A 17,068-nucleotide genomic window follows, 5' to 3' on the forward strand; every position below is an offset into this window, starting at 1 on the left:
CAAAAACACCCAAAATTAAACAACATATTATCTAAGTACATACGTGATATATGTGATAAAACTAAAAAGAAAAGACGGAATGATTAGCAATCCAAAACCAATTCATGATTGTTGTTACTATCTTACAGGACAGGCTGTGGATTGGAAGCAGGGTTGGTGCACGCAGGTACATGTAACTCACTGGTAATGTTCTTAGGTTAGGGATCAGATCAAAGAAGTTCACTATAAATTTATATTAGAAAGGAGGGCTACTATGGATTAGTAATGAGAGTGTCATTAACCAGCAAATATAATTAATGAACTTAGGTTACCTGAGATCCAAATAAATAATGAGAAAAAAGTAAATAAAAGTGATGCATGAATACCCAAAATTTGGAATTACCTATATAATATGTAATAATAAAAAAAGAAAAAAGTGTCACTGGTTATCCTTCAGGTATAAAAATTACAATTAAAATTGTAATGTTATAATCTTCCATTCTTTCCCCTATGAATTAAAACTTTTTTTTTTAAAACGAGACTAAAAGGTCAGGTTGATAAAGTCTACGCCCTGTGGGAACTGGTTAGGTCAGGCTACCCACTCCAGATTTCCAGCAGGCTGGCCTCAGCCCTACCCACAGCCAGTAGCTTATTAAGGCTATAGGCGGGCCGGGCGCGGTGGCTCAAGCCTGTAATCCCAGCACTTTGGGAGGCCAAGACGGGCGGATCACAAGGTCAGGAGATCGAGACCATCCTGGCTAACACGGTGAAACCCCGTCTCTACTAAAAAATACAAAAACCTAGCCGGGCGAGGTGGCGGGCGTCTGTAGTCCCAGCTACTCGGGAGGCTGAGGCAGGAGAATGGCGTGAACCCGGGAGGCGGAGCTTGCAGTGAGCTGAGATCCGGCCACTGCACTCCAGTCTGGGCGACAAAGCGAGACTCTGTCTCAACAAAAAAAAAAAAAAAAAAAAGGCTATAGGCGCCTGTGACACCTTCAGACAGGTGGTCAGTGCGCCCTAAGGACTCTCCGCAGCGTCGCTCAGTTTCACAGAACACGCCCAGGGGCGTGTCCAGCTTCCGTCGGGGAGAGACCACCTCCCTGGGGGGTGCGGCTAAGGGAAGAGGCAGTTCTTGTCCAGAGCCCAGGTAATCGGGGCGGGATCAACTAGCGTCGCGGTGTGATGACGTCACGCCCGGGCCAGGCCTGGAGTGGCGTGCTGGGCGTGCGCGGCTGCGGTATGAAGTGTTGGTCCCAGCGGTTCAGCGGAGGTACGGACGTGCTGTAGGCCGGAATGTTACCGACTGTCGGATCTGTGGATGAGGAAGAGGATCCTGCGGAGGAAGATTGTCCTGAATTGGTTCCCATTGAGACGAAGCAAAGCGAGGAGGAGGAAAAGTCTGGCCTCGGCGCCAAGATCCCAGTCACAATTATCACCGGGTATTTAGGTAACTAACCATCCCGGTCACAAAATGCCGTGAACTCTGGTGTCCTGAGATTTTGGGGGCTGCCGGTGCCTCTTCTCCTGAGGCATTGGGGCCTCATGATCAAGAGCAAATGACTTTGAGGTAGGGGCTGGGTCACTTGCTCCTGGTATGGGTTCCCTCTCATCTTGGGAGTTTAGTGATGCCCGGTCCCCTCTGCGTTAGATTCCCATGTCTCAAGTGAGATCGAAATTAGCCTTTGAAACAAGGCTTTGAAGCTCAGACACGCCCCCCTGATTATCTCTGTGACCTCTTAGCAAGCTATCTTACTTTCCTGACGCTCATCCACCTCACCTGAAAATGGCAAAAATACCTGTCACCTGTGAAATAGGGCCGGAACCACCTACCTATTGCCACTAAAGGACGTCCCGTGTGTAAAATGCCCGACATGTGGGGCTTTCCTCAGTAGATTCCGCTTCCCCACGAGCCAAAGTCCTCCAGCCAGTTAGCGGGAAGTGCTCCTATCTCAAACACCTTTTTTAATTTTTTTATTTTTTTGAGGTCTGTTTGTAAACCGCTGCGTAGGAAGTAAGAATAAAATCTCTGTCCTCCAAGACTATTTCTCAAACTAAGAACGTTTATGAGTGTACAGGGATACTCGAAACCACAAGTTTGTGAATCTGGTAGTTTCGTGAAGGGCGGTTTATGCACTTACAGTAGAAATTTCTTACTGGAAAAATTTGAGAAATATATTTTTAAACCTTACTGTTAAATAAAAGGGCTAGAACAAATATATGACTGTATTAAAAGTTTGAAAAAAGTTAAGAAATGTAAATACAATGGTACTGTTTCAGAGAAATAATATTCCTAGGTGTTGCTAGAGACAGGTACAGACTTGGGCCACCTCATGACCTTTTATGTAAAAATACGAACTTTTTTTTTTTTTTTAACTTTGTAGACTGTAAGTTTATTCCCGTTTTTTGCTCGAAAGTAATTTCATAAAGGAATGGATTTTTGGCATTTCCCCAGTTATTCAGAGGCTGCTCTACTGAGAAGATGAACAAATTTCTTGTCCAAAACTATGTATTTCAAACGGGCCCCTCGGGCCTTTCCCATGTGTTGCTCACCGGTAGATCAGCTGATCATTGGAGAAAATGATCTGAAGCTCAGGAGTGAGGACTAATACCAGCAAACCTGTTGCTGAATCTAGGGATAGTTTCACTCCTATCACTGACCATTTTCCCTTTTTGAAGCACTGTTCCGTTGACTTCTATTACATTTTCCTTCTGATTTTTCCACCTGCTTCTCTGGCTTCTTTTTAAGGCTCCCTCCTCCTTCCCCCTTTGTCCATCTTTAGCTACACATCTGTGTAATTTCTATTTTGATGTCCTACAACTTAAAGCTTAACATGTCTGAAACTTCATCCGTTACCATCCCCCCAAATCCTGCTCCTGTGATCCCAACCATTTGGAATACTCTAAAAGCCTCCTGACTAATCTGGAGTCTTGTTGCCCTTTAATTTATTCCTTGCCTTAATTAGCCTTAATGATCTTTATGTCGGTCCGATTGCGTCACACCTTTCAGTGGCGTCCATATGGGTTAAAGTTCAAATTCCTTAACATGAATTACAAGGACCTGTAGGATCTGGATCTTGCCAACCTTTCCAGCCTGCCAAATTGGCCCTGCACAATGAACTAATGTTACTTCAAAGATGCCAAGTATTTTTGCCCCTTGGAATAGGTACTTTTTTACTGTGACTCCTCTGGCTAGATGTCCCTTTTAGGTTCTCCATAGCATTTCGTACATCTCCTATTGAATATGTCATCCTGTGACAGAATTGCCTCCTTATTCACTGAATTCCCCTCCATTCCCCGCTTCCCTTGATATTTCTAAGCTCTGTGAAGGCAGAGGCTGTCTTGTTCACTTTTTCACAAGGCCCAGCATAAATCTGTTACATATTAGAAACCTTGGAATGAATGAACTATGTCTTAAAGTGTTTTTCTTCATAATATGGTTAAAAAGCCCTAATAAGTCTTCTCTTAGGAGATTTCTTACGTTCACCCTTTCCTTTCAGTTTTCACATCAGTGCCATGTGAAACACTCATGTTCAGGGCCTCTGTCTCAATCTTGTACTGATTTTAAGATTTTTCTCATTGCCCAAAGTCTCTCTCTTCCATTCTATACTTCATACTTTTGTGATGTTGAGCCTCCTAAAGTACTCTAAATGTAAGCCTCCATCTCTTAAAAAGCTTTGAAAGGAATATGACCTCAAAGATATTAATACCCTAGTACTTTGTAAAATCTTCCTAGTTATAGGAAGATCTAGTTGTATACTAGAAAACTTAATATATTTCAGAAGACATGTATATCACCAACATGTAAAAGTTTTTAGCAGCACTGTAATAGTAAAAGACTGGAAATGATGTCTAACAAAAAAAGATAAATGATATAGTCATACAATTGAACTACAATACTATGCAGTTAGGGTTTTATTTTTTTCCTCTATGAACTTTAGTGTGTATGGTTCACAAGACTCTTCTACTCAAGATTGACATATTAGGTTTCACATGCCACCTGCTGGATAAAGTTGGTATAGCTCTATGAATTTATCTTTACTGAACATTCTGTCCGTTGTTGACACTACCTGCCTCTATTTCTTATTTCATAAAAAGTTTTATAGATTGTTTAAAGCATACTATAAGTAGCCATATACTCAGCCTGAATTGGCCTCTGGTTAATGTTGAAATAAAAGGTCATTATAAATAAAAGATCATTGTGTGTAAATTTTAGGAAACGTTAGGCTAGGTTGAAGAAACTTTCAACTTGTAGGAGTATTTGTAAATATTTATAAAACTGTATGTCTACATAAAGTATTTTGCAATAGGTTTCAAAGGGTGCTTTAATCTTATCCTCTAGGATGTTCTATACTGTACTTAAATAATATATGAAAAATAGCATGCAAATTCTCAAAAACATTAGGATTCTTTATATCTTTTTCATATCTTTAAAATTATTTTGAATTTTTTATTTACAAAAAATGTTTTGTAGGTGCTGGGAAGACAACACTTCTGAACTATATTTTGACAGAGCAACATAGTAAAAGAGTAGCAGTCATTTTAAATGAATTTGGGGAAGGTAAGTAAAGTTCAATAAATGTCATGTTGCAAGATTTTATGTGACTTTCTTCCTCTGGTGAGTTGATATCCCATGTTTAAAAATGAAAATGCAAGGTATTATACTGATGTGGATAGCTTTGTAAAAATTAGATTAATTTCTGTTAAGATTTATATGGGTTGAAAATACTGAAATTAGTTTTAATAAAATTTTATTTTGTGTAACTTTGGAATTCTTATTAATAGAATTAAACTAGATTTTTACATGAAATAAATGACTCCAGAAGTAAAAATATAGACATATGAAAAAATGGTGTTTTTTTATTTTTATTTTTATTTTTGAGATGGAGTCTCTCTGTGTCGCCAGGCTGGAGTGCAGTGGCACAGTCTCAGCTCACTGCCACTTCTGTCTCCTGGGTTCAAGCGATTGTCCTGCCTCAGCCTCCCGAGTAGCTGGGATTACAGGCGCGCGCCACCACACCCAGATAATTTTTGTATTTTTAGTAGAGATGGGGTTTCACCATGTTGTCCAGGATGGTCTTGAGCTCCTGGCCTCATAATCTGCCTGCCTCGGCCTCCCAAAGTGCTGGGATTATAGGCGTGAGCTACCACGCCCAGCCAAAAAATGTTTTTTTAGGAACTAGAAAGACACTTCTGTATGGACTTTATTGCAACTCATGAAAAATATTTGAAAATGCTTCTAAGTTTACTTTAATGTTTATTATCTGCAATGCAGTTAAAACTCAAGATTTTAAAAATAAGATAAACATATGGTCTTTATGCTCATGTATCTTAAATTATCTGTGAAAATAAGTGTGCTTAGCTTCTCAACTCAAATATTAAACTGTAGTTAAAAAAATAGTGCTAGACACAATACTTCTATTCTTTATAGGAGTTTTTCTTCGTAAGTATGAATTGTAATCAAAGCTCACTTCTAGCCAAAAAACAATATCTATTAAACAATTTCTTTTAAAGCGTACTATTTTTTTCAGTTGTAAAAAGTAAAAAAGCTAGGTTTTATGAACAGGATGGGAAACCTGTTATATTCGATTTCTAGTTTTAATAAACTATAGAGAAAAGTGCTTTTTAGGCAAAAATCCTGAGATTTCTAATAACAGACTGTTTTTTTCCATCATCTTATTAAATAACCTATTGCACACTGATTACATTTATTCTTACTATTTTCTTTATTTTTTCCTGGATCATTTTCGCAATTTTATTTTTCACGGCATTCTTAACACTTTCCTTCATGTTTCATTAGTGTTTTGTATGTAGTCTGAATTCTGTAGCAACCCCTTTAGAAGCTCTTTATTAATACCTAGCTGAAATATGATAAAAACTATGGAAGTGTAAAACTACTCAATTTTATGGGGGCTCATTTGCTTACTGGACTTTTAGAACTCTTCACCGTTTGGTATATTTCTTTATTAGAGGAAAAGTAAAACATTTAAAATAATTCTTATAGATAACAAGCATTTCAAATATAGTTTATTCTTTCTTAAGTAAGTATTGCTAGGAAAATATGTGAATTTAACTAAAAGTTTAATTTTTTTTGTTGTTGAGATTGGGGAGTCTCGCTCTGTCACCCAAGCTGTTGCCCAGGCTGGAGTGCAGTGGCACAGTCTTGGCTCACTGCAACCTCCGCCTCCCGGGTTCAAACAGTTCTCCTGTCGCAGCCTCCCCAGTACCTGGGACTACAGGCACCCGCCACCACATCTGGCTAATTTCTGTATTTTTAGTAGACATGGGGTTTCCCCATGTTGGCTAGGCTGGTCTCGAACTCCTGACCTCAGATGATCTGCCCGCCTCGGCCTCCCAAAGTGCTGGAATTACAGGCGTGAGCCACGGCACCCGGCCTATCAGTTTAATTTTCTTTTTTTTTTTTTTTTGGAGTCTCGCTCTGTCGCCCAGGCTGGAGTGTAGTGGTGCCAGCGATCTCAGCTCATTGCATGCTCCGCCTCCCGGGTTCACGCCATTCTCCTGCCTCAGCCTCCCAAGTAGCTGAGACTACAGGCACCCCCCACTATGCCTGGCTAATTTTTTGTAATTTTAGTAGAGACGGGGTTTCACCGTGTTATCCAGGATGATCTCCATCTCCTGACCTCGTAATCCGCCTGCCTCGGCCTCCCTATAAGTTTAATTTTTAAATGAGCACATGATACACTGGCCAAAAACCTTCCTCAAGATGAACTAGGGGTTTTTACTCATTGGCAATATTCAGCCATTTGTCTAACAGAAACAATTTAGAAGAGTGAAAAGAAAAAGATAGATAAGGCAATCTCTTAAGAGATTGAAGGGCATACAAAGTCCAGTATATAAAACATACTAGTTTATTTAGAAAGTTTACCCTGAACAAGAATAAAATGCCTTCAAGATAGCTACTTTATTAAGAAATGGGGGTGGCCAAGTAAGAGGCCTGAGAAGAAAGTAGGTATGTTTATCAGTTTAGGATGTGTCTTTTTAAGGGCTTAAGTCATCTTAAATAAAAGCTAAAATAGTGAACTGTAATTCAGATATCGAGACTGCATGAATAAAATGAAAAAATATGTTATAAAATTCTGTTTCTGCTTTAAGATCTCCATTACTGAGTTATCCTTATCTTTGTTTTTTGTTGGCTAATGAACATAAGGTAAAGAGTGCTGTTTGTTAATTATTCTAGGAAGTGCACTGGAGAAATCCTTAGCTGTCAGCCAAGGTGGAGAGCTCTATGAAGAGTGGCTGGAACTTAGAAACGGTTGCCTCTGCTGTTCAGTGAAGTGAGGAATGTGTTTACTATGTCTATGGTTTACTAGAAATGTTTAGATTATATTTCCAGCTTTAATTTTCTTGAGTAATTTAACTGAATTTACACAGTTTGCTTCATTGTATTTTTTAACAAATAGAAAGTTTATAGAAAATAAACTTATTAGGAAGCATTTTCTTAAAGTGTTTCTTGCTGTCTTTTCTATCTGCTCAAATGTTTTGGTCCTTTTATTGAGTTTTTATTGCTTTTGATGTCAGGGCTTATTTAATTAATCTCTAGTGCATGAAAGTCTCCTATGTAAAAAATGATTATTCTGAATTAATACGTCATTGGTCATATTTCCAAGTGTTCAACCTTATAAAAACAAAAAGTAAATGACTGTCAAAAAAGAGAAAAACCTTACATTATGTTCCACTAGTTAAGTTTCCAAGAACAGTGTCTGTTCACTAGTCTACCATAGACCCTATAAGAGTTACCCAACACATAGTAGCACTCAAGTATTTGTTGAATGAATTATAAAAATGATTGCTTGTATTGTTAATTTTGTGTATTCTAGTGAATTAAATCTCTTCGGCATCATTTACCCCCTTAGGTATTTGACTTTGTTTCAAATGTATTGGCAAGGATGAAATTATAACAGACTCTTGAACAACCAAAATGTAATCTATTAAGTATTTTCCTTCACTTTTGATAAAATAAGAAAAAAGGAAATTAAAACCTTGTATCCTAATGCAAAATAGAATTAAGTGGTATATAATATCCGTGTCCCTTTAGCTATTATATTAAACTACTATAGTTAATAAATTTTATCATTATTTTGAATATTGGTTTTTTAAAATTTCATAAAGCTATAAAAAGATACTGACTTGGTCAGATAAAGTTTCCTCTGCTTTTAATTTTAATAAAGTATTATTATGTATATGATTTCTTTTTACCTATTATATATATGCATCTATTGTTTTCTCACTGGTAAATATGGGACAGACATTTTGTTAGGTTAGTAGTGAGTTAAATTTTCACATTCCTAAGGATACTTTTGTCTCGAGTTGTTGAATATATTTTAAAATGTGTATAATAATCACTTCAAAATATTTAGGTAATCAACTGTAAATTATGTTTTGGTATTCTCCAGGGACAATGGCCTTAGAGCCATTGAGAATTTGATGCAGAAGAAGGGGAAATTTGATTACATACTGTTAGAGACCACTGGATTAGCAGATCCTGGTAAGAAGTGAGATTATTAATAACCAGAATATATAGTTCTGTGATATATTATAAATAGATGTATTAGAGGAATATCTAAAATGAGTATTAAAGCCTTCCTTAGGGTTAAAACTTTTTTTGGTTTAAAAGAGGAAAAGTACTCAGTTGTCATCTTCTCTGGCAGATGAATGAATGCTCAGAGTACTGCTTGGTACTTTTAAGCTGTTAATAGAATTTGAAGTTTTATTGATTGACTTAGGATTATTTGTAAGAACAGAAGTTGTTAAAAATAGGACATGTAGGAAAAGCAGAGACGTTCTACCTCTGAGTACAGTTGTCCCTTGGCATCCATGGGATATTAGTTCCAGGACCTCTGAGGATACCAAAATCTATGAATGTTCAAGTCCCTTGTATAAAATGGTGTAGTATTTGCCTATAACCTATGCACATCCTCCCATATACTTTAAATCATCTGTAGATTACTTATAATACCTAATACAATGTAAGTGCTGTGTAAGTAGTTATTAGACTGCATTGATAAGGGAATCATGACAAGAAACTCTAAACTCTACTATGGAAAGCTACAGAGTCAACCTGTTTCTAACAATGGGTTTCTGTTACCTTCTTACCAAGCTCCAATTCTTGATAAAATCTGCTTATTTTCCCCAAATAACTTTTAGATAAAATCTTTATTTTCAGTTTGCATAACAGTTAGTGCTTGTTCTGTGAATCTCACCCATACCATTATTATTATTTTTTAATCTGGGTCTCTGGCATTGGGGCAATTTGTGAAACTCCATTAAAGTATTTGGGGGTAATTTACTAACAGGTCATAGTTGTCCAAAAGAAATACTGAAGTATCCTGAGGGTTCAGATGTGATCAGTGGTTATTGTACTTAAAACAATTACATAATAACATCATCCCCATGTTTACAAAGTAGTATTGAATTAGGCTATTTTGGTTCTTATAGTAGGCATGGGTTTTTCATACCTTTCTGATAAATCTGAGTGATGGTAGGACTTGGACTAATATGTTGGTGTTAAATATTATTTGAATCTGGTAAGAAAGAAAAGTATATTGTATGCTTTTTATTAGAAATAGCAAATATCAGTTTATTTCATCATAGCCAGTTTTGCCACTTTATAGACAAAAACTCGATACTTTTGAGAGAGTTTAATTAAACACGATTCAGCTTTTCAGAGGAAGAAAGAAAAACTAAAGGTCACAGAGAAAGCTTTTCTACAAAATGTAGTTATAAAAAATGTTAATGTTTCTTGCTTTTAACTTTCTTTACAATAATGATGTTATTGTTTGGGTAAAGATGGAACATTCATTGTAAAAAAAATTTAAATACCTAAAAAATACAAAGAAGAAAGTTGAAAAGTAATCATCTCACTATTGTGATATACAAATAGGGGCTGGGCATGGTGGCTCATACCTGTAATCCCAGCACTTTGGGAGGCCAAGGCAGGTGGATCCCTTGAGGCCAGGAGTTCAACACCAGCCTAGCCAACATGGTGAAATCCAATCTCTACTGAAAATGCAAAAACTAGCCAGGTGGTGTGGCGCAGGCCCTAATCCCAGCTACTCAGGAGGCTAAGGCACGAGAATGCTTGAAAGCTGGGAGGCGGAGGTTGCAGTGAGCCGAGATCACACCACTGCACTCCAGTCTGGGCGACAGAGCAAGACTGTCTATATATGTATATACATATATATATATACACACACACACACATACACACACACACAAGTAGGTAAATTTTATTCCGGGGATCTCTCTATGCCAGTGCTACTTGGTAGTATGTTGAATGGCCGGCAGCCTCAGCCTCAGCTGGGAGCTTGTTAGAAACGCAAATTCTTGGCCGGGCGCAGTGGCTCAAGCCTGTAATCCCAGCACTTTGGGAGGGCGAGACGGGCGGATCACGAGGTCAGGAGATTGAGACCATCCTGGCTAACACGGTGAAACCCCGTCTCTACTAAAAAATACAAAAAACTAGCTGGGCGAGGTGGTGGGCGCCTGTAGTCCCAGCTACTCAGGAGGCTGAAGCAGGAGAATGGCGTGAACCCGGGAGGCGGAGCTTGCAGTGAGCTGAGATCCGGTCACTGCACTCCAGCCTGGGCTACAGAGCGAGACTCCATCTCAAAAAAAAAAAAAAAGAAAAGAAAGAAAGAAACACAAATTCTTGACCTCCAACCCAGATCTACTGAATCTGAATCTCTAAGGGAGGGGGTCCAGCAAGCTGTTTTAATAAGCCCTTCAGGTGATTCTTACACTGTACGGCCATACCACAGGAATATTGTGGGCTTAGTTCCACATCACTACAGTAAACTGAATATCACAATAGAGTGAGTAACACACATGTTTTTGTTTCCCATTGGATATAAAATTATACGTTTTGGTCTGTAGTCCCAGCTACTTGGGAGGATCACTTGAGCTCAGGAGTTTCAGGCTGCAGTGAGTCGTGATTGTACCACTGCACTCCAGCCTGGATGACAGCATGAGACCCCATCTCTTTTAAAAAAAAAAAAAAAAAAAAAAAGCTGTGTTTATACTATACTGTAGTCTGTTAAATGTGTAATAGAATTGTCTAAAAAACATACCTTAATTAAAAATATTTATTGCTAAAAAATGCTAACAATCATCTCAGCTTTCAGCAAGTCATAATCTTTTTGCTGGTAGAGGGTCTTGCTACAATTTAGGGTGCTGACCAATCAGGGTAGTGGTTACTGAAGGTTGGGGTGGCTGTGGCAATTTCATAAGATAATAATGCAGTTTGCTGCATTAGTTGACTCTCCCTTTCGTAAAAGATGTCTCTTTAGCACATGATGCTATTTGATAGCATTTTACCCACCGTATAACTTCCTTCAAAATTGGAGTCAGTCCTCTCAAACCCTGCTTTATCAATTAAACTCCTGTCATATTTTAAATCCTTTGTTGTCATTTTGACAGTGTTCATAGCATCTTCACCAGGAGTAGATTCCATCTCAAGAAACCACGTTTTTTTTTACCCGTCCCTAAGAAACAACTTCTCATTAGTTAAAATTTTCTTATGAGATTGCAGGAATTGAGTCACATCTTCAGACTCCCCTTCTAATTCTAGTTCTTTTGCTGTTTCCATCACATCTGCAGTTATTTCTTCCACTGAAGTCTGGAATCCCTTAAAATCATCTGTGAGGGCTGGAATCATCTTTCAAACTCCTATTCATGTTGATATTTTGATCTCCCATGAATCACAAATGTTCTTAATGGCATCTAGAATGATGAATCCTTTCCAGAAGGTTTTCAATTTACTTTGCCCAGATCCATCAGAGGAATCACTGTCTATGGCAGCTATAGCCTTATGAAATATATTTCTTAAATAAGACTTGAAAGTCAAAGTTACTCCTCGATCAATGGGCTGCAGAATGGATGTTGTGTTAGCAGGCATGAAAACAACATTAATCTCCTTGTACATCTCCATCACAGCTCTTGGATGATCAGGTGCGTTGTCAATGAGCAATAATATTTTGAAGGAATCTTTTTTTTTCCTAAGCAGTAGATCTCAATGGTGGGCTTAAAATAAGCCATGCTGTAAACAGTAAACCATGCTGTAAATAGATGTGCTGTCATCTAGGCTTTATTATAGAAAACAGGCAGAGGAGATTTAGCATAATTCTTAACGGCCCTAGGATTTTCAGGATGGTAAATGACTATTGGCTTCAACTTGAAGTCACCAGCTGCTTTAGCCTCTAACAAGAGGGTCAGCCTGTCCTTTGAATCTTTGAAGCTAGGCATTGACTTCTCTTTAGCTATGAAAGTCCTAAATGGCATCTTCTTCCAAAAGGAGTCCATTTTATCTCCGTTAAAAATCTGTTGCTGGCCAGGTGCGGTGGGTCACGCCTGTAATCTCGGCACTTTGGGAAGCCAAGGTGGGCAGATCACGAGTTCAGGAGTTTGAAACCAGCCTGGCCAACATAGAGAAACCCCAGCTCTACTAAAAATACCAAAAATTAACCTGGCGTGGTGGTGGGCGCCTATAATCCCAGCTAATCGGGAGGCTGAGGCAGGAGAATGGCTTGAACCTAGGAGGCGGAAGTGGCAGTGAGCCGAGATTGAGCCATTGCACTCCAGCCTGGGCGACAGAGTGAGACTCCATCTCAAATCAATCAATCAATCAATCTGTTGCTTACTGTAGCTACTTTCATGAATGATGTTAGCTACATCTTCTAGGTAACTTACTGCAGCTTCTATGTCAGCACTTGCTGCTTTCCCTTGCACTTTTATGTTATGGACATGACTTCTTTCCTTAAATCTTGTGAACCGATCTCTGCTACCTTCCAACTTTTCTTCTCCAGCTTCCTCACCTCTCTCAGCCTTCATAGAACTGAAGAGAGTTAGGGTTGATCTGAATTAGGCTTTGGCTTAAGGAATGTTGTGGCTTGTTTGATCATCTATCCAGACCACTTCATATCAGCAATAAGGCTGTTTTATTATCATTTGTGTGTTTACTGGAGTAGCACTTTTAATTTCCTTCAAGAACTTTTCCTTTGCATTCACAAGTTGGCTAACTGGCTCAAGAGACCTAGCTTTTGGCCTCTCTTGGCTTTCAACATAACTTCCACACTAAGCATGACCATTTCTAGCTCTTGATTTAAAGTGAGAAACAGGTGACTGTTCCTTTCACTTGAACACTTAGGGGCCATTGTAGTGTATTAATTGGCCTAGTTTCATGTTGATCATATTCTTTATGTTGTCATGGTTCTGTCATAATTCTTTAATTCTATGTTTTATTAGTTTTGGTGCTCATTACCAGTACTGTTGCTTCTCCATTTCTGAGTTAGTCCATCTCCTGATTGAATTTCATTGTCAGGCAATCTTTTCAAGTTATAGGTACAGCATTCTTTGGGTTCTTACACACTTCATTGATTGAAAATATTTGTCTTTTGTTTTTATATTATTTGAAGGATTACTTGGCTGGGTATAAAATTTATCAGTCACACTTTTTTCCCCCTCAACTTTGTAAATGTTGTTCCATAATCTCCTAGTGTTTGATTAGCTAGATTTCTTTGTCCAATGTTTTCTCCTTTTATTAGGAAGAATTTGTGAGTCTCTGAGTTTCAATGCTTGCTGTTTTCTTTAATGCTTAAGAATGTCTGCCTATTGCTTTCATTCCTGAAAAATAACTTGGCAGGAGGTAATTTTGTTTGGGAACACTTTCATTAGAACTTTGTGGTCACTGTTTTATTATTTTGGGACATCTAGTGTTACTGTAGAAAAGTCTGATTTTTCCCCCTCCCTCCTTGAAGGCGCTTGTTTTTTTTTTTGTTGTTGTTGTTGTTGTTTTAAATCTAGAATGCCTGAGAGTTTTTTCTTTATTTTTGAAATTCAGTAATATAAACAAGATATATCTAAGTGTCACTTATAATCATTTTTTCCTGTTGCCCTTAGTTCTTCTAAGAACATTTTCCTTGTTTATTACCATGAATACTTTTTTTTGGTCAAATTATTGGATCCTCTACTTCATGACACCAGTTTTTTAATACTGAAATTTCTTTTGTTCTCCATATGTATTCTAATTGCTTTGATTTGTCTTTTACCTTTGCATTTACTGTGATCATCTGAAGTCTCTCTTTTTGTCAATAATTCTGTTTTCTCCAGTGTCTGTTCTGTTTTTGATATTTTAAATAAATTAATTGGTTAAGTCATTGTGTTATATAGGCTTTAAGTTTCTTTAGCACTACAAACGCATTTTCATCTTATTCTGCTTCTTCTTGCTTTTGAGCTTGTTTTTATAGGGTTGTATTGTTTTTAAGTTCTTTATTATGATGAAGTTGCTGAGAATTTTCTTTAGTTTTTTTTGGGTTATGTATCCTTCCAGAGTGGGTTCTTTGCCCCTTGTGTGCCCTATTCATTTCTTCATTTTTTGTTCTTTCTTGCCTTTTATTCCCTGTATGTGTGTGTTTCTTTTTGTCAGGCTGTAATACATATGCATACATGTTTCTTCTTGATATCAGAGAACTTATATGTGGTGCTGATGGGAAATATTTGTAATACTCCACTCTCCTTACCCAAGTTTATTTTTCTCCTGAACCCTAGTTTGAAAGCTATATATTGTTGGAGTGGAGGGAAAGAGAAGGGAAAAGTGGTGATTGAGAGAGCCAGATGGGGCAATGTGGCTTTTAGGCTCTGCTCTCTTGAAGTACCGAGTATTTCCCTCTTGGGTCTACCCAACTGCTTATGAATAAAATTCCTATGCCTTGTATGGGGACATCATTCGGCCTCAGACCTCTCATTTCTGTTTGCTCTGAGCCCTAGAATTGACCTGACCTTCTCCTTCCCAAAGCATGGAGATGGTTAAAACTTACTCTGGACATTTTTTTGTTGACTTTTCCCTGTATTGCTTATTCATTCCTTGGCTCTACTTTTTGCCATTTTGGAATGTATTTCTGGTAAGTGTTTAGGATTTTGTAAACTATTTCCCTACAACCTCTTATTGGAGGTCGGGGTAGAGTTGGGAATGACCATCAATCACACATAACTTTGTTTCTTATTTTGACTATCAGGCTTCAAAATTTTTGGCAGGCCCTTTTATATTTGGTTGTTGCTAATAAAATGTTGGCCTTTTTGTTTTATTTTTTATTTTTATTTTTTGTTTTATTAGATTTTGAAGAAGGGAGATTCTAAAATCTAGTTCAGGTTTTCTCAACGTCAGCACAAATAACTTTGGGTTGGATAATTATTTGTTGTGAGGAGGTTGCCCTGTGCAGAGTAGGATATTTAACAACATCCCTGGCTTCTACCCGCTAGATGCCAGTAGTATTCCCCTAGTTAAGACAACCAAAAACATCTTCAGACATTGCAAAATATTCCCTGGGGAGAAAAGCACCCTGGTTTGAGAGCCATTGATCAATTTCGTTCATTCATCTTTACTCCTGCTCCTAAATACCTACATCCAAATTTTAAGTAGATCTTTCTTGTATAGTCTGGCAAGTATTATATCAAAGATAAATACCAGTTTTACAGTAAAGCATTAATACACTCTTACACTTCAACTTAAGAGGCAAATATTAACAGTAGGATTTATGAACTATTTATTAGAATAAAAATCAATGAATTTTTTAGAATTACAAAATGATTTATGTGTGTTAGATATTTTACTGAGTGAAAAAAAATAATGCTTTTTTAAATGACTTATTGTTTGGAGTAATGATATAGTAGATTTTATTCTTCCCCCTCATTAATTAAAATCGTGTTTTAGTCAAGAAAGTGAACAAAATTCTTATTGGCAATTCAGTTGTTTCCCGTTTCGGAGACTGACACTCTCCAGTTCTCAGTTAAATAATTGTCATGGTAAAGTAATTTCCTTGAAAAGAACGGACATTGATTCAGCCCCTGTTACTCGCAAATCCTATTTGAGTCAAATTGGAAAACTATTAAGTTTTTGGGAAAAAAATCAATAGGTATCAGGAAACCATTAGATCTTGTGGCCCTTGCTATATCTTGCATGAGTAATCACTGTAAACAGCTGACAGGTATTTCATTGTTGACACAGAGTGATGCTTGAGGGACCACATCTTGTCAGAGTAGGTGGACAGCTTTAGACATTGGAATGAGTTTGGTTATCCTTGTTTTTCTCCTACACTCATTCTTTTAGACAGCCCTGTCACTAACTGGGCCTATGATGCTTTGAAAAATTACATACTTTCCTTGCTGTCAGTTTTCTTTTTCTTGTGTTATGGCATACTAATCAGGGTATGTGGTTTGGTACTGAACCAGTTTCTGTCAAAAACAAGTTTTAATTTATTATTTAGGAATAGTTTTTCCTCAGACCCAGGTTTTTATACAGTACTAAATAAATAGTGTGAGAAATAATTAGTAATGCCATAGAGTATATAATTTTACTTCTAGTTCTACACAGATTACAAGTAAATTTTTTTTGGACAAGTGATTTTGGAATTATCTATATTTTGTTTTCCTTTTCCTTTAGAGTGATAATTCACTGTTTATGATCTGAATGATTATCATATTAAAGAGATGAGAAAATAAAAATAAGTCTGATGTGCACAAAGCCATACTGCTCAAATTGTTTGATAATATCTGTTATTATTATGGGATCGGTAGAAGAATGATGTTTTGTTTATATGTGGTAAAAGTTAGTCTTTTTTAAAGGAAATAACAAGAGGGATAGAAATGGAATGGGTATAAATAGTAAAAGGTTCTATCGCTATAATTCCCTTTTGCTAGAAATAGTTAAAGTTTCTATCACTATAATTTCCATAAGAAGATATATGTGTTTACCTGTTAATTTCATCAGGGCAAATTAAAACACGGATAGAATCATGTTTCTCAGTGTTAAGAAATATTTTTATTTGATGAATATTATATATTTTCAGGTGCAGTGGCTTCTATGTTTTGGGTTGATGCTGAATTAGGGAGTGATATTTATCTTGATGGTAAGTTAAAAAACAATTTTCTTTTTTCTTGTTTTTTTTTGAGACAGAGTCTTGCTTTGTTTCCCAGACTGGAGTGCAGTGGCATGATCTCAGCTCGCTGCTACCTCTGCCTCCCGGATTCAAGCAATTCTCCTGCCTCAGCCTCCCGAGTAGCTGGCGCGCCATTGTGCCTG

General features: G+C 37.4%; 1 protein-coding gene across 7 annotated transcripts in view; it reads left to right on the forward strand.

The window, feature by feature from the left end:
- The first annotated feature begins 1,094 nt into the window (after window positions 1-1,094).
- The window catches only part of ZNG1 (Zn regulated GTPase metalloprotein activator 1), a 53,666-nt gene continuing 37,692 nt past the window's right edge, over window positions 1,095-17,068 (forward strand). For 3 of the 7 annotated variants that reach the window (XM_028834238.2, XM_028834239.2, XM_028834240.2), the window contains exons 1-5: window positions 1,189-1,426; window positions 4,451-4,537; window positions 7,175-7,271; window positions 8,391-8,482; window positions 16,836-16,895. In XM_028834238.2, coding sequence (XP_028690071.1) covers window positions 1,273-1,426; window positions 4,451-4,537; window positions 7,175-7,271; window positions 8,391-8,482; window positions 16,836-16,895 — 490 coding nt within the window. In that variant the 5' untranslated portion in view covers window positions 1,189-1,272. 7 annotated transcript variants of the gene reach the window in all.

Source organism: Macaca mulatta, chromosome 15 (assembly GCF_049350105.2).
Source record: "Macaca mulatta isolate MMU2019108-1 chromosome 15, T2T-MMU8v2.0, whole genome shotgun sequence".
Classification (NCBI taxonomy): domain Eukaryota; kingdom Metazoa; phylum Chordata; class Mammalia; order Primates; family Cercopithecidae; genus Macaca; species Macaca mulatta.